Source organism: Ceratosolen solmsi, unplaced genomic scaffold (genome assembly GCF_000503995.2).
Source record: "Ceratosolen solmsi marchali unplaced genomic scaffold, CerSol_1.0 scaffold10, whole genome shotgun sequence".
NCBI classification, from domain to species: domain Eukaryota; kingdom Metazoa; phylum Arthropoda; class Insecta; order Hymenoptera; family Agaonidae; genus Ceratosolen; species Ceratosolen solmsi.
The window spans coordinates 17,461,714-17,484,237 of NW_011948412.1; the positions used below are offsets into that span (position 1 = coordinate 17,461,714).

General features: G+C 27.1%; 1 protein-coding gene across 1 annotated transcript in view; it reads right to left on the reverse strand.

Annotated features, from left to right (window-relative positions):
- Positions 1–21,945, reverse strand: part of Vps13 (vacuolar protein sorting 13C) — a 32,298-nt gene extending 10,353 nt beyond the window's left edge. The window contains exons 1-39 of the mRNA XM_011498313.1: positions 21,524–21,945; positions 16,835–16,921; positions 16,337–16,534; positions 16,010–16,242; positions 15,783–15,921; positions 15,397–15,643; positions 15,029–15,257; positions 14,760–14,877; positions 14,168–14,414; positions 13,825–14,082; positions 13,513–13,612; positions 13,191–13,427; positions 12,873–13,056; positions 12,699–12,787; positions 12,495–12,624; positions 12,171–12,406; positions 11,953–12,087; positions 11,716–11,857; positions 11,417–11,634; positions 11,142–11,294; positions 10,881–11,015; positions 10,641–10,816; positions 9,910–10,211; positions 9,078–9,211; positions 8,535–8,826; positions 8,029–8,303; positions 7,830–7,952; positions 7,669–7,771; positions 7,437–7,583; positions 7,100–7,302; positions 6,884–7,021; positions 6,683–6,799; positions 6,437–6,616; positions 5,760–5,936; positions 5,525–5,686; positions 5,292–5,455; positions 5,042–5,162; positions 769–993; positions 240–455 (exon numbers count right to left, since the gene is read on the reverse strand). Of these exons, the coding sequence (XP_011496615.1) occupies positions 240–455; positions 769–993; positions 5,042–5,162; positions 5,292–5,455; positions 5,525–5,686; positions 5,760–5,936; positions 6,437–6,616; positions 6,683–6,799; positions 6,884–7,021; positions 7,100–7,302; positions 7,437–7,583; positions 7,669–7,771; positions 7,830–7,952; positions 8,029–8,303; positions 8,535–8,826; positions 9,078–9,211; positions 9,910–10,211; positions 10,641–10,816; positions 10,881–11,015; positions 11,142–11,294; positions 11,417–11,634; positions 11,716–11,857; positions 11,953–12,087; positions 12,171–12,406; positions 12,495–12,624; positions 12,699–12,787; positions 12,873–13,056; positions 13,191–13,427; positions 13,513–13,612; positions 13,825–14,082; positions 14,168–14,414; positions 14,760–14,877; positions 15,029–15,257; positions 15,397–15,643; positions 15,783–15,921; positions 16,010–16,242; positions 16,337–16,534; positions 16,835–16,921; positions 21,524–21,623 (6,870 nt within the window). The 5' untranslated portion in view covers positions 21,624–21,945. The remainder of the gene's footprint in view (positions 1–239; positions 456–768; positions 994–5,041; positions 5,163–5,291; positions 5,456–5,524; positions 5,687–5,759; positions 5,937–6,436; positions 6,617–6,682; positions 6,800–6,883; positions 7,022–7,099; positions 7,303–7,436; positions 7,584–7,668; positions 7,772–7,829; positions 7,953–8,028; positions 8,304–8,534; positions 8,827–9,077; positions 9,212–9,909; positions 10,212–10,640; positions 10,817–10,880; positions 11,016–11,141; positions 11,295–11,416; positions 11,635–11,715; positions 11,858–11,952; positions 12,088–12,170; positions 12,407–12,494; positions 12,625–12,698; positions 12,788–12,872; positions 13,057–13,190; positions 13,428–13,512; positions 13,613–13,824; positions 14,083–14,167; positions 14,415–14,759; positions 14,878–15,028; positions 15,258–15,396; positions 15,644–15,782; positions 15,922–16,009; positions 16,243–16,336; positions 16,535–16,834; positions 16,922–21,523) is intronic.
- Positions 21,946–22,524: the final 579 nt, after the last annotated feature.

The window sequence follows — 22,524 nt, forward strand, 5'->3', positions numbered from 1 at the left end:
AAATTTCATATATTTATTGGCACTTGGATTTCTATAGCTTATTTGAATAATTTATTATTACAATAGCCAATATCTAAAAACCTTTACTAAAAAAATTGTTTTAAAACTAATAAATAAATCATTATTAAAAAAAATCTTGGATCGTGTATAATTAAGTCATAATTATCGATTAAATCTATAATAAATAAATACATAAATAAATAAATAATTAAATAATAAGGCCTTCGATTTAAACTTACTCTATATGATAACATAAGTCCGGTCTTATTCAGCATCCAAAATGGACAGTAAAGAGCCATGATGATGGAGCCGTGTTTGTGAGATGTGTGAATGCCAAGATCCATAATGACTCTTTGCGCACTGTCAAAAGACTCGAAGGACCAAACAGAGAATTCGGGTGTATTCTTGGATATATCCAGTCTACAGGACCAGTCCTTTTCGAGATATTGCGGTAGCTAGAAATTGAATAAAATAAAAAAAGATAAATTGGTACAATGCTTACAAATATTTGGAAAGATCATACTCAAGTGAAACGCAAATTTATTAGATAATATTCATTCATAACATAATCGTGCGAGCTTCTAGGTATTTCAATTATAAATATATCGATCATTTTGTCAATTTGTCAATTATTTATACTGCTTCTATGCAATCTAATGAAAAAGATGTTCTCAAAAAGAATGTCAACAGTGTAAGCCGATTTCCGTTATTTGTACTCAAATTATCACTTCTCATTGTGCTACGTCTATAAGATAAAAACTGGCAAACCTTGATGACCAAAATTGACTCTACAGGATCGATGGTCGGTATCTGAACGGTTATGCCGGCTTCTATTCGCTTCTCTTGACTGCTGCCAGGCAGGCAAATTATTATGTCGATAGGTAAGAAATTCTTCAAATAGACAGAAGGATAGAGGTGGACATTATAAATTGTACTGGCCATTGTGTGACGAATGGTATTTTCAAAATAGACCTGTTCGATTTCACCCACCACCTGTAACAATTTCGTCAGAACTGGATAAAATGGTTGCTAAATGTCTTGAGGGAAGAAGATTCCTATTGTTAAAATCGTAAAATAATACAAGAGGGTCGAATAAACACGAAATGTTTTGCAAAAATGAAGTATGGCTTATCAGTTATTTTCAAGTTAATGAATTAAATAATTATATTCAACTCTCCGATATGTACTTTCTGTGTTTATTAAGTATAATAGAAAATATAGTTTTGTATAAAAGGGACATCTTCTTCCCTTGAATAAAGAAAACATTAAAAGCTCATACATGAAAAATAATATCTCAAATTTAATACATCTAATTTATTTATCTATACGAAAGCTTCGATGACAAATAAAAATTAACTTCCATTTATTAATTCAATTCAATGGATGTCTTAATATTTTTTCAATGCACGTCTTAATATTTTTCATGTACATTTATCAGAACAGTACAAAATATATTGAGACTCATTTTAATTAAAATAAATCAAAATTTATTAGATTAAAATGTACTTTTTAATAAAAAGTTAAAAATATATCGCATATCATTTTAATTTAAGAATGAATAATAAACAAATAATCTATTCTACAATAACATTTATAATAAATTATACAAATATTTTATTATAACGAAAAATATATGATCATGACAAATAAACAAATAAACAATATGTCATTGTAAATTAAAAGTAGTAGTGTATTGCAAAGATAAATCTTTCGCTTTAATGAAATATGATAAGGATTGTTTAAATTATTAGTAAAGTACAGTATTTTATGTGTAATCTTATTATTTTATACACTTATTTCTATTTAATTTTCATTATTTAAAGGCAGTAATTTCAATATATATTAAAGAATCGGTATTAAGCAATCATGAAATGAATAAATAATAAGTAAAGTGAATCAATAGAATAATGAAAAAAAAACTAAAACTTTCAAAAGAAAATTTTTAAAAATACTTCAATTAAATAGTCTATATCAGTTCGATATTTACAATTAGCATCAAATATATCATAGATAGTTAATAATTTGTATATGTTGCTACATACGTACATTTTGTATTAATTTATTTAAAGTATCTGATTACGATATATGGCAAATTAACTAAGAATTTTTAGTCAAAATTTTAAAGAATGATTAATTAAAGATACTATTAAAATAATGGGTTAGCGTAAGCGAAATATAACGGTCACATAACTGAAACAAATTTCAGCTATTTTTTTTTTAAATACTTAAGGGATTATAGACAATTATATATATAAATATATATATATATATATATATATATATATATATATATCTAAAATCGAATTTTCAAAAATAATAATTTTGTTTAATATAGAATACATTATGTTTAAAATATGTGCTTGAAATTTCCAGTTAATTGAAACAAACATCAGAGGTTGAAAGCAATATTAATGCTTTTATTTACATGTAGCTAGTTTTCAAAATTTTAATTTACTTTAATATAAATTTGTTTTAACATAATATTTTAAAAATGAAAAATTACTAAACTACTTGACCTAAAATTCTGCACGCTTATTAAAAATATATCTGAAATTGCTCTGGTTTTATCGCAATGTTTATATCCAAATTTTTTCTCATGAAAATTGATAATTTTTTAATGAAACTTTTTATTTCACTTTAAATTTATACTTTATAAATTCAATTATTAAAAGCAATCAAACACAGACACATATATAAAGACAGGTTATTAATATTGACATATTTGAGCGAAATAATGAATATATTTGTAAAAGTAACAGTCTCCGTAAATATTGCTTCCATAAATAATTCTCTTAATTAATATGAACAAATTATGAAAATTCGATTTTTTGATTGCCTGATAAATACTTATAAATATGTATGATAATCACAAAAATTTTTTTTCGAAAAACACATGCTAGTTATCAACAGAATCAAAAGAAAACTAATATAAATTAATACTTTTATTATGTCAAATAAGTGCACTTATAACATCGAGTGTGTGTGTATGTATTATTTTGATTTGTGTGTGTGTGCGTGTGTGATCACGTGTGTTTGCGCGCATGCGTGCGGGTGTGTGTGCGTGCGTGCACGTGCATATGTGCATTCTTCTGAGTACCTGAATAGGTGATCCTGATAGTTTTTCAAGGACCGGTTGGGCGATTTTTTTCTGAACGTAACGTCGTTCAAAAATATTTGGCAAAAAATCGTGGATGTCATTATTAAAGAAGATATAAGCTATTATGAGCGCCACGTATAACATCTAAAATTAGAAAAGAGACAAAAGACAAAGAAAAAGAAATGTAAAGAACTAGAAATACTGAGTGAGAAAATAAATGAGAATAAAAGTGAAAGTGAACGTGAAAGAGAAAGGGAGAGAGAGAGAGAGAGAGAGAGAGAGAGAGAGAGCGGGGGGAAATGAGAACAAAAATAATCATGCATAACTAGTGTATTTTAAAATCTAAGTAAACAAATTAATATATAGTTAAATATACTATATACATCAATACAGACATATTTAATCAATAATTAATAAAACTCATACGAAGTAATTGTAAATAAACAACTTGAAATTATTTTGATAATAACAACAATCTTAGTATGAATAATATTTGATACTGTTTATTGAGGTATAGTAATATGCAATATGTTAGTTTAGTATGTTATTTTATAATAAGTTAAAAATTAATGCTTATTTTTAAGAAATTCTAATAATTCTTTCAATTATTTATAATTATAAATTAAATACAAAATCATAAAATATTTAAAAAACATATATGTAGAATTTTAATATTTATAAAATATAAATTATTTTTCTTATAAAATTTTGTATTTAAAATTAATATTATTAGTGTACAATGGATTTTTTTTTGTACTAATTCTAATGATCATATTTTTCTGAAGTTATTATATTTTATTACATAGATGTTATTATATAGAAGTTGATTTAAGTTATTATAATTTTGAAAACTTATTAAATAATTTAGAAATGATATTTGAAAAGAAAATATCTTTTCGTACTTGAATTACAATAAATTATATCTTATTTTCATAAACGTTCATTTTATTGCATTAAAAAATGTGTGCCAATTTTTATAACTGAAATTCGATATAGTTTTTATTTCATTCGAAAATTTTTTTGATAAGGACTTTTTTCACATTAATAATAAGTATAAAATTGGCATCCACAAAGTTTGTATTGATTTGGTTAAATATTTTTAGTTGTGACAATGTTTCTGTAAGGCGAAGAAAGTATTACATTCTTATTTATAAGGTTTTAGGCGTATATTTTTCTTGTTAATTTTTCAGCAAACATAGAAGTATTAGTTAAATATGGAACAAAATTTTTATCATGCTTTATCTACTTTTATAACATACAATTCTACGGAGTTAGTGTGAATATTTTAAACACTAGATTATGATTTAGTGATTTTTAACTATCTTTGATACTCCAAATTAAAAAATTTTTTTTAATAAAAAATTCATTGTAATATATTTTTTAAATATATTACAGTCCATATTTTATTCTTATGCCCACGAATCAAAAGCCTAGAATTATATAAAGCAATCAGAACTTGATTAAAAATGTAAAAATTAATAAGTATGTAGGTATGGAGATATCAATGATTATTAATAATGATTATTTAGTGTATTCATCAAAATATTCATTGGATTCCATTTGCAATTTTTTTTTGGAAATTATCTTATTAGAAATATTGTAATTATTTGACAATAAAATATTCCTTACATATTAATACATGTAAAATGTGGTCATGATAACAAGGCATGTAGTTTAAAAACAAATTCATTTTCATTTATTACTTAAATAAGTATGGTTTTTACGTATGAAATAAAAAACATTTAATATTTATTTAAAAAAAATATTTCTAAATTTGAATGAAGGTTTACATAAGGTTTTCATATAAAATATTTATTCGCATACAGTCCATATATTCCATATCATATAAATGCATATTAAATCATTCAAAATTTCGAAAATATACAGTACGTTACAAATTTCCATTTAAAATTAATAATTTTCATTAAAAATAATATATCTTACCTGAATGTAAAAAGGAGCAATATTATCAACTTTAGACCGACTTTCGCACTTTAGCACTTTCGTCATTGAAATGGTTTTTTGTAGATCCTTCCAAATGAATGGTTCAACGGATACCATATGACTGCAAAAATTTTGTTTTGTTTATTATTATAAATTATAATTATCTCACTAACTTATATCAATTCTATGCTTAGTTATAAATATATAATTTTATAAAATTAATGATACAAAAATTTTTTAAAAATCTAACCCATCAATACTGAAGAAAAGCCAATATATACTAGATGCTGTATAAACTGCATCCAATGGCAAATTCAACTTTTCATCAGGAAGCACTGTTCCAACTTTTTCAACTTCATTTCCACGTTTAGTCATATAGTAAACGGAAACTGGTTCGCAAAAGTGATTGTGAACCTATCATTAAAGCATTGTAAATAAACAATTATAGTAAACGATTGTAGTTTGAATTTTCAAATTATTTACTTGTAAAATGCTTCGCAGTGTTACAATTGTACTTCCGTCTTCAACGACAACGTCAGAAATTATACCCCATTCTTCCGAACCTTCTTTCCGATATTTCAATGAAAAGAAACGCTTATCTGCCCTGAGTATCGGAATTTCCAAACTTCCATCAATATCCTTAAACTTTTGAATAATTACTTTAATAGATTATTTCGAATACAAATTAATTAAGAAGCAAAAGTAAATTGAACAGTACTGAAACGATGAATTTATTTGAGCCTCGATCTTTGACGGTCTCAGCCTTCAATTGCTCTAAAAGATGAATTTCGATTTTAACTTTCGTTGCTAATTCCACTGATGCTCCGGATTCCAAAATCACTTCTGAATACAATGCATTCTTAGTGTTTTTCAAACAATATTCGTTTTCTGCGACCTAAAAACATGCGATTTTTTTTTTATAACATATCGTTTATTTAAATGCAGAAGAAAAAAAAATTACTCAATGGATTGTTTTATACATAATATTCAAACTGGACCAAAATAATCAATTTCAATCGTGCATAAACATGTGATAAAATAACATAAGTAACATCGTTAAAATTTAATGTAAATTATTATTATAAAGCGAATTCTTTGATATACTTAATACTTTTATTCATTAGTTGTTTGTTGAATAATAATACACGCGACTTCTTTTAAATAAACTAATTAGACTTAAGGAAATAAATCTGTATAATTCATAAAGCTTTACAATACTCAAGTAATGAACAAGATTATTATAATTGACGTAAGCTTAAATATAATCAATAAAACATAAAAGTCTGTAAAAAATTTGTAAATAAAAAATTAGCTTAGGAATCAAATAATGACACATCATATAAATAACATTGTTAAAAGATATTTATAAATATAGAAAAATTATATACACATTACCGTAAAATGACTGTTTTCTAAATCTAAAGTCATGGTTAAACCAGTCTCGTTTTTCAATATATATGGTGCAACTTTTTTCGTCGAAGTTTTATTACTAATTTCCATAGCATTTGAAAAAGCATTTCCAAGATGCTTCAATACTTCTAAACATGTTTTAGTAACGGTGATCTCCAAGTTTTCCTACAAATAAGATTTCAATTCAATAAAAACTTTAAAGAATTCTTTAAAGTAATTGCAGTTCCTTACAGTTGATAAAATATCGACAGACATTTTCGATTTTTGATAAAATTCTTCCGATTCCACTTCGGATAATGTGTTTAAAGGAGCTATCCCATTATTTGCTGTGATATCGTTAAATTGAATCTAATAATGAATAATAAATAAATATAATAATTACGTATTCTAAATTTATCTTTCTTTTAATTTTTATTTTAAATGCTTATTCACTTTTGATTTCAATTCCCATGGTGTAGAAGTTCGTTTTCCATTTTTCATTGCTTCCATAGGCTCAATTAATGGCTCCCATAAGGCTAATCGACTATTGTAATATGCCATAACTACTGATATCGTTGAATCGATACTCATCTACATTAACGTTTAATTACATTTGTAGATTTATATTTATCAATTAAATTTATAAAATATGTAAAATACTGTAATTACTGTATTAGTGCTCCAATCAGATATTTTACTTTGAAATCCAAGATACAGTAGCAGCATCGGTAAAGTTTTATTACCGATACCAGCTTCGAGAGTAAGTAAAATTGTAGGTGCAGAAATAATAGCAACTTCGGGTTTATAACATTTAGTTTCTACTTCATCAGCATTGAAAACTTGAAGATCTTCATAAGCTTCTGTCCCAATTTCTATAAAAATTAACACAAGTTTCATAATACACCGTTTTAGAAATCATTTTACAATTAATTTAATAATATTTTTCAAATCAATATTATATCAATTTATAATTTTATTATAAATATTGACATTAGGATTAAGTTACCTGTTCTTAAAAACCAATAATCTGATTCTTTAAATGGTGTAATAATCCAAAGACCATCGTGATTCCGTTCGGGTTTTTTAACTTCATCATCCTCATCTTCCTTTTTCGTAATAGTTTGTAAGACTCTGCTCAAAATTTCAATGACACCTAAAATAATTTACAATTTTATAAATTAGCTTCTCAATCATTATTAATCTATATTCCATGCAAAATGTTTTACTGCATTGTATACCTGGAGAGACAGAAATGTGAATATCCGTACTGCAAATATCTACATGTAAACCCTTGCCATCTGGGGTTGAACCTGCTATGCTGATACTAGTTGGTCTAAGCACCTACGGAAAATATTATAAAAAATATTGATGAAATATTTAATTGATAAGAAAATAATACCTGGTATATCCAATCAGATCTTTTTTTAGTATTGTAAATACCAGTTAAAAGCGAAAGATTTTGGATAGATCCATTAATAACTTGATGTTCGCCCATTATTCGAACTTTCAAAAATAGTTCAGCCTACAAGAAAATGAAATGAGAATTATAAGAATAAGTTAAATAGATTTTTTAAAGATATTATAAGGTATCAGCCTACATTCAAAACTATACAATTAGAATCAATATCATCCATATCTTCCAATAAAATAATATCTGGCTTTTCTATGTGCAAATTTATCGTCATCATTGAATTTGTTAATGCAGGTGTTGGTTGAGCAACTTTTTTCTTCGCTGTTTGATCACATGATAGTTTTGATGAATATTGTGGATAAGTTTGTTGTACGGACTGAGGAGCGACGTTGAAGAAATCCTTAATTTTCATTAAGTAATCGAGCGATATTATGATGCTGAACGAAAAAACACGAACATCCACTAGAAAGCATAATTGTAATGTAATTCCTTTATAAAATAATCAAATTTTCAATAAATCTCGATATATAAACATAATTTCTGATATAAGTCTTTTATGGTAAATGAGCATTTTAAGAGCTTTCATAAATCTTAATCGTCCAATAAAACACATCTATTAATTAAATTACCTTAAACGGCACACGACAATTACAATTCACATAAATGTACTACATAATTAAGGCAGCAAATTACCAAACATATCATTCGGTCCTTTCCTAAGAGTGATATCCAGCATACTACGAATAGGCTTGGTCATCTCATCGTTTAAATTCTCTGATTGCGACTTTTTGATGCTTCTCTCCATTATCCTGGCAAGCGAATTCCTACGATTGCGACGTGTATCATCGAGAGTACAATCCATCAATACGATAGATGTGGCCAGTAGACCATCAGCGAGCATACGACCCTTGAGTGCCAAATGCGACAGACCGAACTTCGCTAAACTGTTCTCAGGCAAATGTAGTGGCGAATTCTGTGTCTTTAACTACGAATTATTAACAATTACTAATTAATTCATAGGCCCAAGAGTTATTAAGGTAGGCAATTTAATATTAAATAAATAAGACGTTCGTTGAACATCAAAACGCGATTGAAAATATATAAAGATTTTATGTTCTATATACATGTGATAGTGATATATCAAAATATATAATATCATATAATTGAAATTTATTTATTCAAGCTTCATACCGATTGTGCAATATATTAATACTACAATTAATTCGGAAAAAGTACCAATTTAGAACCGCCAGTGAACAATTCGATGATAAGACTTTCCATTATGAATTCAAATTTAATAGTTGTCTGTACGTGTTGTTGCTCTTGAGAAACAAAATCACGTTCTTTTACAACTTCCACATCTGCTTTAACTGCAAATTAACATTACATATGCATATAAAAAATTTGTATATAAAAAACATTTTAAATAAATATTAAATAATTTCATGTATAATTAGCTAGAGTAAATTTTTAATAAATTATTCTCTACGGTTCCACGAAAAGAATAAAAATAAATGGATTGATTAAATACATATAATAAATATTTAATCATAACATTCATATGTAATAATACGTAATAATCGCGTACATTACTTCTCACTTAATGTTTATATGTTAGAAAACATTCCATTAAATCAATGTCTTAATATTAATTAAATTTAAGAGAACGTTGAAGAAGAAACAACAAAAATTTATCTTAACAAATGTGCATAGTTTCACATTAACTTCTATCCGATTATATCTATTCATGTTCTCAATACCTCGAAATTACGTGTCCGTAAAAAAAAAGTATCTCATTTTTTGGAGGAAAAAATTTATAAAATTTACTTTATTAATTTGATCTATCAAGATTTTAAATGAAGAAAATTTATTGCTTTCTTATTTCAAGAATTTCAAAATCTGTAGTGTTGTAGCCTCATATATTTTTAAACCTTTCACTCTGAAAATTTAAAATGATTTATACTTTAAGCAATTATATAAAAATTATACAAGTCTTTGCGCCAAGATATACATTTTATCTATGGAAATCCTCGTAATCTCCTTTCACAAGTACACTTTTAGCACTCACAAGTAGTTACTCGACTATGCTGCTCGGATAGATGTTTCTTGTCCGTACGGTTGATTTGATGGACTGGGATGGTCTCATCAACGGTCTCACCGAGATTCTCACTCAATGTTGCCATTATCATCATATAATCCTCATGGTTTAGCAGTAAGTTAATGAGCTTCAATCGACCCGACATCTCGATGTCTGGAATTTGGTGGTACCAAGCCGTCGATAGATTGCGCTTGATCATCAGTATAAAACTAACAGGCTGTAGCAACATGACCTCATTTTCAGCAATAAATTTGTCTTTGTTCAGCCTTACCCTAAATAATACAGATAAAATGATAAAAGTCTTTATCATATTACACTCATAAATTATAATCACAAAAATTGCAATATTTATATGAAAGAAGCAAGTATCTAAATATTTTTTTGTTTTTTTTTTTGTTTTATTAAACGCATTATCGAATTAAATTAGTCAAAGATTTCAATAGGGATAGTTGTAAGTTAAAAATAAGCGTATTAAGCCGAAAATATTTGTAATAAAACAAAATAAAAATTATCTTTTATATTATTATTTCACTATAAATATACATAATACAAATAATACAATTTTATTTAATACTAATTTGTATCATCATTTGTATCGCATTTTAAATATGATAAAAGAACAAAAAAGTCTGTCATATCATTAATATAATAAACTTTGACAATTATTATATAATTATAAAATATATATTAGATTAATTTACCTGGATAATTTCAGATTTTGTAATTCAATATTCATTTCATCGACAATAGGATAATCATTGGACCTAGAATCATTCACTTCTATCTTCTTTAAGACATTACTAATGGTAAGATTACCCATATCCAACATCAAACAGTGCTCGCTTTTTGAATTCATTGGTACGTATATGACTGGAGCCTTTTAATTGGATAAAACATTTAAATTCATTATTTAATCCAAACTTTTCTGTCAAATAATTTACCTTTAGCTTTACGGATAATTCAATACGCGAAGCTCGCTCGTGCACATCTTTTATATTAGTCTTCGCGGCTTTGGCAGCAGCTGCCGATGCTTCTGCAATTGCCAGTTGAGCAGCTTGAAAGTTGTTCAAAAAGTTCTGTTACAGAAATTAACATAATATAAAATTAAAATGTACTTTTGTACGTACGCCCATAAATTTGATCAATAGTTTTTTAATGTATTTAATAATATATACTTGTAATATATCGAATTTTCAAGTTACCATTACTGAAATGACAAAAGCATTCAAGAATACGATTCGATGACAACCCATTGTAATAGTTATAGACATATTATTATTATCCAGGTCGCCCGGTTCAATATTGTTCATTATTGCATCGATCTGCAGCAGCTCCGAGCCTTCCACAGAAACAATCTAAACATAAATATATTTGCTAATTTTTTAATTTTTGTAAAAAAATTTACATTAATATTGTAAGACGGTAATTGTAAATAAAATCAAGAAACACATATTTATTGTTCATAAATTCAGCTTACGTTTTTATAAATAGACATAGCATTAAGATCTTTGATCTTAACCGAGCTTAGTTGAACATTGAGTTTTGAGTGAGAAACTTTCATAGTGTAACCAGCTGTAATGCCTTCGATGTAAAAGGCGCTAATATCTCTGAAGTCGTTTACCATTTTTAAACTTATAGTGCCTATCTTTGCAGCAACCTTAAAATCGACGATTTCCACTTGCGCCTTCTTTCGACCTGCGTAGTTAATAAATTCATTTTATAAATAAATCAAATTTCAAAATTAAAATGAAAAATTAATTATATATTCATTCTCACGTGTTTTTCCTCTTTGTTTTTGAATTTGTTCTTTAATAAATGTTGATGTATCTTCCTGAATTGTTGTTAAATGCGCGACCCTATTAACCTTCTGTTGCTTTTTCTTTTCTTGTAATTGAGCAGTAGCTGCTGTGATATTAGTCTAAAAACATAATACAAATTTAATTTCAAATTAAACAGTAACCTTCACCTTTCACAATTTAGTAATTTTATTATTGAACGGCCTATTTTATTTACGTTAACATTTGATAAAAATTGAAGAACATTTATCAAAGCTTCTTGATGCAATAAAACATTGAGTGTTGTGAATTCAAGACACAATAGGTTTACCACAGAACCTTGTATCGCGAATTCTGGAGAACGCTTATTCATCTGCAAGAATATTTTTATAATTTTATTAAAATTATTTTAAATATCATGTACATTAGAAGATTAACAAAAAGCAGTTCACTTGCATTAATAAATTTAATAATTATAAGATATTCTTGACTTCCAGAAGACATTGGAGTATTTATCATGAAAATTTCTCCAGTATCATGATGTTGTTTTACTTGAACTCCTCCCAACCTTAACATAACTTCGGAATTGAAAGTGCGTTGCATTAATTCTACCTCTAATTGAAGTAGTTGGAATATGATGAATGGCAAAATTTCTGTTTTCTTTTCTTGCTTCAATATTGTTACTGTAAATTCTATTGAAAAAAAAGTTATGCAATTGAAGAAATTTAATTAATATTTTAGTGTATTATTTTTACGAATTTAACATTTGTTGTTTTTTACCTTTCATTACAAATTTGGCTTCTAAATCTGTTGTTTGCTTCATTGAAATGGTGGGTTCTTTTTTCTTCTCAATCATTGATGGAAGATTTGATAATTCTTTAAATAATGATAGTTGAGATGCTGACTTTGACTAGAATAATAATTTGCTTTAAAAATTTATGTTTAAAAAATAGTAATATTTTAATAAATGTTCAAGGAAATTACAATTGAAATTCGTTGAATGTTAGATGAGTTATCTTCTTCTGGCATTGGAATACTTTGCGCGATAGCGAGACCCTCGAGCAATCGTTTTTCTATAATGAAACAAATTTTATAGTAAAGAACACTATTTTGTGTTTATATAAAATCAATTAAATAAATGTATATAAAAATTAATACCTGTTATATTGATCGCAACAGATGGCAAGTTACCTATCAATCTTATTTTCGGTAATAGTACATCATCTGTTATAAGACATTTGTGAAATTGTACTTCTAATGTCACAGGTTTGACAACTTTTAAAGGACTGTCATCAAATGACAGAGCGTTTCGCCAATCTTCATTGGCCAATGAAATAAGTACCTGTGATTCAAGTATTTATATAAATTAATTTAAATCTCTTAGACTAGATTTTCTAAATAATATAAATGCTCAAAAAGTTTTATATATTTTCAATTTAAAAAAATAAACCATTTAACAATACTTATTTTACATACTTGAAAATTAACTATTTTCAAGTCAAATTTATCATAACTGTGCTCTCGAAGATGTGATAATATATCTTCTTCGGTTTTACCCATATTAACTAATTGTTTCACACTCAAATGAGCTACATCCTTTGGTTTTTCCAGCGAATTAATATTTAAAACGCCAAGGTTTATTACTAATAGGGATTCATTACCATTGTACAATCCTCCATATGGTATGATAAGTTGTGACGCCTGCATGTCAACCTAAAATTTTATAACACAGAAGAAGAATTAACATACTTCTAATATCTGAGTATATAAGCCTGTAGATAAATTCAGAAAAAATTACCTGAATATCTAATCCAGAATGTTTCTGAATAGCATACTCTAAACCCAAAGCGGATACTTCTTTTAAACTATCTAATCGCTCAGCAGCAACAGCTTGCAATCTATTTATTAGAAATATTAGATTACTAATAGTTTTTCAATGAAAGATGAAAAATAATATTAATAAAGAATATAATATATATTTTTTATCCATGAATAGTTCATTGAATTACTACATTATTTAAAAAATTTGTTAAAAATTCAATATTAGTTACTTATTTAAATGAAATTATAGCTTATTTTAATGTGACGGTAATAAAATTTATAAACTCACTGGCTTAATGTAGATGAATTTTGTATTTTAAACAATTTAATTAATTCAATAATAGTTTGAGCATCGTAAACTATATGCACAGCACTAGATTTAACAATGATCCTATCACCGCAAAGTTTATCGATTGGATTCTTTTCGTATGAAATCGAAAACAATCCAGTTGTGGAATTTGTATTTTTATCCAAATTAAATAGCGAAGGCACTTTCTCTCCTTGTTTTACACCAAGTAAACTTAAGTCACTGATTGATGCTGTTACTCTGAAATTTTGCATTAATAAAATAATTATGAGCTTAAGCCAAATTACTATCGGCATTCATTAAAATAATAATTATAAATACTAACAAGATTGCATTTGCTGCTGGTCTAGATTTAAAAGAAGCATGCACTGCTTTTAACTGTAAATTTAAAATCTCGGGATATATCATGTCAGTATCTAATAACAATATGTGCAGACCATGCAAAAAGAAACTAGTATCAATCATTTCATAAGTTTCAGGATAATGTGCAGGAACACTGTTTTCCTGATAATCTATAGCCCTGAAGAGTTTTTCTTTCTCTTGTGGCGTCATCGCTTCCTCAAATTTCTTCACTATAAAACAAAATTTTAATTTTGTACATAAATCTTAAATCTTATGCTTATATCTTATGCGATGAAAATCATTATTTAATTTCTATGGCAATTATATTTAAACACTAAGAATATATTGTTTTTGCAGCACTTAAATAATCGGTAGCATTATATGAAAATGTGTTTTATAATCCACTATTAACTCCTCTTTTTTGGTAAGGATTTACAACGAAATGTAAGATTTTAAATAAAAAATTATAAGAATATCTTGAAGTAATTTTAAATATCAATACTCATCGAAGTTGAAAATAATTTTTACAGATTTTTAATTACATTACTTTATGTATTATTAAAAACCATACTAACTTATGGCTACGGCTGAATTCATTTCTTGAACATTATCTTGTTTTGATGATCCCCATAAAAATCCAAACCAACCCCTATTGGCTTTCAAATCTTTTTCTTTTTCTGCTAATCTTTCAACCTATAATTAAAAATAAATAATTTTAATTGGACTTGTAAAGAATTTATTTTTTCGGGACAAAAATTTTTAATATTTTATTTGATACATAATTTCAGATTTTAGCAAAATTTTTTAAAAGGTAATAAATTTAATTAACGTATAAGGAATTTACCTCCATTTCAATTTGCTGTCTTATAATAACAAGATTAAAAATATCTAATTTTTTTTCACATTCTGTTAACTGTTCTTCTAATTCAGTCGATGGCTTTCCTGTTAATTTAATTTGGTAAAGTTTTGCATACTTTCTACACAGATCTCGATGATTTTTCATATGATTCCAATCCCAATTTCTTCTAGTAATTTTCACTTGCTCTAAAATACAAATGTATGCGAAATGCCACCTTAAAAATAATTTATATTAAATTAATATTTATATTTATAATGCATTCGAAATATCAATTTGCCATGTAAAGTAAATCTCCACGTTTATTACAATAAATTTGACATTTTCTTAAATAATCTTTTTCCAATTAACTTTACCATTCAACGTAGTGTCCTCGGAATTGAGTAAAATTTGGCCTGTATTTCCTGTAAGGGGCTGCATGTTTTGCCTTTTCTAAACCTTCGCACATTTGCATTAGTGTGCGATACTGCCGTTTTGTCAAACCGATTCTTAATGTTTGCATTTCAAGATCCAGCCAAACTTTCGGTATCGAATAATTACTACCATCTATTTCTGGTTTGGGATTCAGCTTCAATTTCGCTTTTACATTTATCGGACCCAGTACTGTGATAAAAATGTTATGTTATAATGAAATCTTCAGAAAACTAAGACAGCTAAAACTACTATTAATATTAGCAACTGATATCTTAATAAATTATAATATAATATATACTTATATATATATATATAATATGTTACTTACGATATTGATAATCTTCAGGTAGAAAATCAGCAGAAGCGATGCTTTCGGAAAACATTTGTAAATACATTGCTCGAGATAGTGTGCTAAATTGATAAGGTGACGGATTCAAGTACACTGCGAAGCCGTCCATTGTGCATAACTACGTAATTATGAAAATGAAAATGAAAATAAATTCGATGTAAGAAACGTCAAATTATAAATATAAACCTTCAGCTACAACTACTTACTTTGAAAATTTGTTGAATAGCGTACATATCTTTTAAATTACCAGTTGATAACCAATTGTGATCACAACTTTCCAGGGCGAATCGATGGAGAGTGAAACCGATAGAAAACGGATGCTCTTTGAAAGAAACATGATCTTCGTATCTTACATGGATCTTATTGATTTCGACGTGTATATTCTTAATCATCCGAGCAATGAGCTTTTCCATCATGGAATCATCAACCTTTTCTTGATCTTTTCATTACGGGTAGACATTTTTATATCATTTTAATTAATTACACTATACATCAATCATTTTTTAAATTATATATTAAAAAATTATATTTACTTTTCATGTCTGCGAGTTGCTTATTTCTCTCGACCCTTGCAAGCTCCGCACGCTTCGCTTCAAGCTCAATCTGTGCCTCCTTGTTGGCATCGTACTGCACTTGGCTGGAAGGGACAACGAGCACGAAAAGTTCTTCGACTATGGCATCAATCTGGCCATTCCACATATCCTTAAAAGGGATCTTCAGTACAAGCTTACCTAAATTAGTTATTAATTAAGATTTATTTGTAATTTTGACAGGCGCCAATATTACTGTACTGTATATAATGAAATAATTGCCCATCTAAATTGCTAAATAATCTTACTGAATGCACTTTAAAAACTATATTTACTTTTTAAATTTATATTTACATCTATTAATTATGTTAATCATATTCACAATTAATTAGTAGTCCTCGTTAACTTCGACAGTTTACTTTTTACAATTATTAATACCAAGTAATTTTTTATAATTATATTCGTAATAGATAAAGGTTCATTTGTATAGTTCATAGTTACCTAATCGACCATACTCTAGTTTTATTGGTAAATCCAGTACATCTAATGCACTTTCTTTGATCAAAAGATCTCGGAGAACTACATCACCTGAAAAAAAGAAATAATTTATTAATAATCTATTCTTAAATTCCAATTTATGTATAACAAGAGCTTATTTTTTCAGCATTTACAAGTTCGTCAAAATGTAAATTATTAAAATATTAATACACGGTAATTATATAAAACTCTTATATAATTTATTATTTATTCTTAGATCCTATTTGAAAAAATACAGATAAATCAATTCCCAATACAATTTATTTAATAATGAATTTAATGCCTTTAGGCTTTAGGATTGACATTGCTCAAACAATTTCTCGTGATATGGAAAGTGGCGGTCGTGTTAGAGGATGAAACCGACATTCCTAGATTGAGAGAGAGAAAGAGAGAGAGAGAGAGAGAGAGAGAGAGAAGTCACTGTTATCGGACAATTCACAATTGTTAAAAGACAGCTACAGCAGGAAACCAAGAAATCAACCTGTTGATACTTTCATTCTCTCTTCATTGCATCGATTATTATGAACGAAATGTACCACGTTATTATTTCATTCTAAAATGGCTACATTAAAAATAAATGAAATTATATAAAGAAAAATCAATCAATTTTATTAATAATATTATTATAAAGAATTTACAAAAACAGAATAACAAAATTTTTATAACAAATTTATAACTTTATAAAAGAATTCTTTTATAATAACAGTTATATCTGAATTAATATCAATTTTGAGTAAAAAAAGTTGTTTTGAAGCTTTCTATATATTTATGCAACTTGATTCGTAAAATTTATTATAAAATACTTACATTAGCTTACATCATCGGTTATTCTATTTATGATACTGAATGCAATGATTCATTTCAAACTATCATTAATAAGCATAACAAAAGCCCCCATTAAATGATTAAATATTCTATATAAGAAAAATATTTACATTTGTTACCAATAATTTAAATTTAATAAAATTGTAAATTCAAATAAAATTAAAGCTAATTATTTACTCGACTAAAAGTATAATGGTTCAATCGTTAATCAGAAAGATGTAATTACAATAATAGAAATTTTAAAAAATCATTTATAGAGCAAAAATATTAATTTTTAATGCATAATAAATTATACTCTGATTAAATAAAGAAAATTCAAGGTCATAAAATGTGCATTACATACATTTAATTGACTAAAATAGTAAATGTAGTAATTAAATTTACAAAGCAAGATAGCTTAATGTAACTTTCTAAGTGTTATAAAAATGTTGGGCCGAGTAACATCTATAAAATTTAAAATAAAATAAAAAGTAGTTAATAATAAACACAAAACGGATTTAGCTAGTATGCGAATAATCTATAAATATTGCTAAAATACGAATATAGACAATGATGTCACGCAACCATCGTTCGAAACTTCAAAGTTTCAATGCGTGTGCATTAACTGCATATATACGGGCATATAAACGATGATAAGAATTATTGTTTAAGTAATCTGAAGCATTTGAAACAATATTTGCATATCCGCAAGCTCAATATTGTGATAGGATGTCAAGTTTGTATTTTTAAACAATAACTAAATAAGTAATACTAAACTTTATATATAACTTTTTGCCTTTAATGTATTTAGTATTATATTAAATACATAAATAAATATATATTTCTTTTTACGTTACAAATTTAACCTTTAAAATTTTAACGTTAAAAATACGTTTCTCAATGCTTCAGATTCTTAGGTTTGCATATGTACCTGAAAATGTAGGAAGTACATTAAAAGAAAAATACACAAAATAAATAAAGCACATATATTATTTTTTTATCATTTTGTTTTTGTTTCTCATCAATATAATTCGGAAAAGTATAAAAGTAAGCTTATTCTACGTGTATTTACTCTACGATTTTACTAAACTAAAATTAGACTGGAGTTTTCGAGTTAAATTCGTATAACGTGTAAAAATTCAACATAAAATGTAAGATACAATATTCAAGCACAAATTATTTGTCGATATATGATCTCATATATATTATTATTTAATTAAGCGACTTACTAAGTATCTTACAGACATCATCGACCGTTATGTCTTTTAAATAAAAAATTACTTTCAATAAGTTCACTATGACCTTTGGACCGTTGAATGGTTCTATTATTTCATAATGATAAATCTCTGATTATTATCGAACATATTAATTTCAAAATATTCGCAGAATACGCTTAATTCTTTATAGTTTGCTGAACAAGCAAAAAAGCTGTAATGATTATAGAGGTGCGTTACATTATCGAAATCTTTTTAGTTATACACACTTTTAACTATTAAAATTATTAAACTAATAAAACTTTAAAACGTTGAAAATACATACAATTAACAATAATATACTGAAAATAATAAATGAGACTTTTTAAAAACTAAGTGCCTATGTAAATAACAGGTTAATACGAAAGCATTTCGTGAAGTATTTTTAAAAAATCTCTTCTTTTGACATATAGAAGGGAAGTTTTAAGAATCTCGTTTTTTTTTATCAAATAATACTTTAATCGTATTTAAAGTATATTTTTAGAATATACGTTTACTTATTTTTTACATATATATTTTGTTTGTACTTTAATCAATGTCGTCATTTTAATACGAAATTAATTTTTTTCGTAAATTTTATTAATGTCTCCCGTTCAAATTTTCAGTAACAAAAGTGTACTATTTATAGTATGCGTGCGTGCGTGCGTGCGCGCGCGCTAAACTTATGATATAAAAATCGCTTTAACGATTTTGATCTAAGGTAAGACCAATGCCGGGAGAGTGCACCCGTTCACTTAAACCTTGACATAAATATCATCTATTCTTAAGAAGTGTAATGATTATAGCAGCGATTATTAATATAATACAATAATTGAACATTTATTAAAAACTTGGCATAAGAGAGATGGTGTGTATTATTTAAATTTTTATAAATAATATTTTACAATGACTTACGTTAAATGTTCCCGAATTTCATATTTCATTATTTATCATCAAGACGTACATTACCAATGGCTTACTCGGCCTTTCAATAATAATTCATAATTCTATAATTTAAAGTAATTATAAATTAATGATGATTGAAACTTAGCTTCATTTCGAAATTGTCGCGTCTATTTATATATACACAAAAACACAAATTGGCTCGATAACATAACAGCACGCAACGAATTAAATGCGCTGTTTAATAATAATTTGTGTTTCAAGTCTAAATATTTACTCTATACTACATTTTAATCAATCTCACGATTCTATGAGAACCACAGGTGAAAAATAAAAATTTTGAATTGATAAATTCGCATGCATAGTGTATGAAAACAGTTAAATTTATAAAATCTAATTCAAATGATATATTGCAATTAAATTTTTTAACCTAATACATTATCGATTGATTTTTAAAAATTTGAGACACTTCATTAAATTCATGATTTTAAATTGTAAATAATTAAAATTGTTTCATTATTGCCTTGACATTTGCAAAACACGCTTCATTACGTAATTATAAAATAGCTTGAAAAGTATAGTGTAATTAATTCTTTCAAATAAGTTTTCATAGATGTAGTTAAATAAAATTTACGTGTCAAAACAAAAATCATCTATTACTAAAGAATTTAGTAATACCTTTATCATTGCATATTTTATATATTAATATTTCTGGCTGATAACCCGTTGTATTATTTGGTGGCTTGCGTTTTACGACGGTTTATTTAATTTTGGTAATTTACAAAAATTTACGAATGACAAAAGATCCGTTAACGCAGTGCGGACCTTTAAGATTCAAAGCAATAACCATCACATATTCAACATGTGTATACAGCAAAAGATGAATATTTAATTCCCAAAAATATCATAAGATAGGAATTAAAATTTTTTTTTGAGATTGAACTGTCACAATGTGCACTTTAAAGGTATTAGAGAATTAAAATGATAATTGATATTTTGATTTTCATAATGTACGAATACATTATTATCTATATGTAATTAATGCATTAATATTCACAAAAAGAACTCCAATAATACGTCGAGATATTTATAAGTAAACGGATGTTTTTATTAATATGCTTAGATACTTAAAATATGTTTAATTGAAATATTTGAGAATATAAATATTTATCAAAATTATATTCTTCGGTAATAAAGCCTTTTCTTTTGCACATTACATAGCTAATATACGAAATATAAATGTATGTATTCGCATCGTTTATATCCAACATGAATTTTATCGTTATGGTAAATATCATTCCTTTCAATGCATAAAAATGTGAAACATATGCGGAAGAATATTTAAAATATAAGAGATATTTTTTATTATAAATAAGGAGAATAAATAAATACAGGAATATTTATTTATTTATTTTACACAAAGCAGCAATAAAGGATAGCTTTTATATTTGCCAAGTGTAAAAAAAAAATGATTCATACTATACGCTGATAATAAAGAAAATTTAATTCCTGTTTTGATTTTATTATTGTAGTTATAATGCAGTCGTAATAATAATGATAATAAAAAATTTAAAAAAAAAGAAAAAATGAAAAAGGAAACAGAATATAAAGGAACAAAAAAGAAGCGATAATAACAACAAGGATAAGAAGGTATGGCACGAGGAACGTCACGAGGGGCTAATATGAGAAGATTAATATATATTTTTTCTTTTACCGCTCCATAGGCTCAATTTGAGCTGTTTGTAGTCCAAGTTCTGCACGTATTCTCCCAGGACTTTATTGAGCAACTCGGTAACGATCGATTCGAAAACCATTCTTGTCCCGTTAATCCCCTGCTCAGAGCAGCGACCGATACACCAAGAAAAATTCCCAATTGTCCACTTCAAACTATCGTTTCGTCACGGCTGTCCAACTAAAAATGCGAGACAATAAATCGAATTTATTGTTTACATTTTTTCACGTTTGGGCAAGACACTCGAGACACATAACCTCACTTTGTCCCCAGTGGTACCGCGCGACACGAGCACAACACGCATTATTTATTGTAACCGGACGTGACTCGGCTTAATCCTGCACGCATTACCACCGATTCCTTATTGTTTATTATTATTCCCTTCGTTCTTTCTTTTTTTTTTATCGTTGTTGTTGTTTCGCGTATGCCTCCGCTCACCCACTCTGTCTCTCTCTCTCTCTCTCTCTCACTCTGCTTATCTTGTCCGTGGCGAATTCTTGCGAGATTGTCCAACCAAACGAAACAATTGCCAAGGTAAATCCGCTAGCGCTTGTGACGAGCTATTAAAACTCGACCGCTGCAACGCACTTCGTCTCGAACTCGCGACTACACTCCTCCATTCTGGAGTCTGGACTCGTCCAACCTCACTGGAGCCGCATCGCACTGCTAGTTCTAGTGCAACCTCGTCTTGCATTATCTCACGCTAGTCATTTTTTTTCTCTCGAATGTTACGTCACGCATTTTGTGTGCACGACTGTGCGTGCGTGCATGTGTGCATGTGTGCACGAGGAGAGGTGCGTGCGAGAGTGACAAATCGTGGGGAACACGCGATATTTTCGCTAATTGATATTATTGCATCGTGCGCAATCGCTAGAAAAAGAATTTTTTTTCATCTGATTTTTTTCGTTTGTATCACCACGCTAATATCTCTTTTAACGCAACAGAAAATTTTATAAGATTGACGCTCATGCTAATCTAACCTG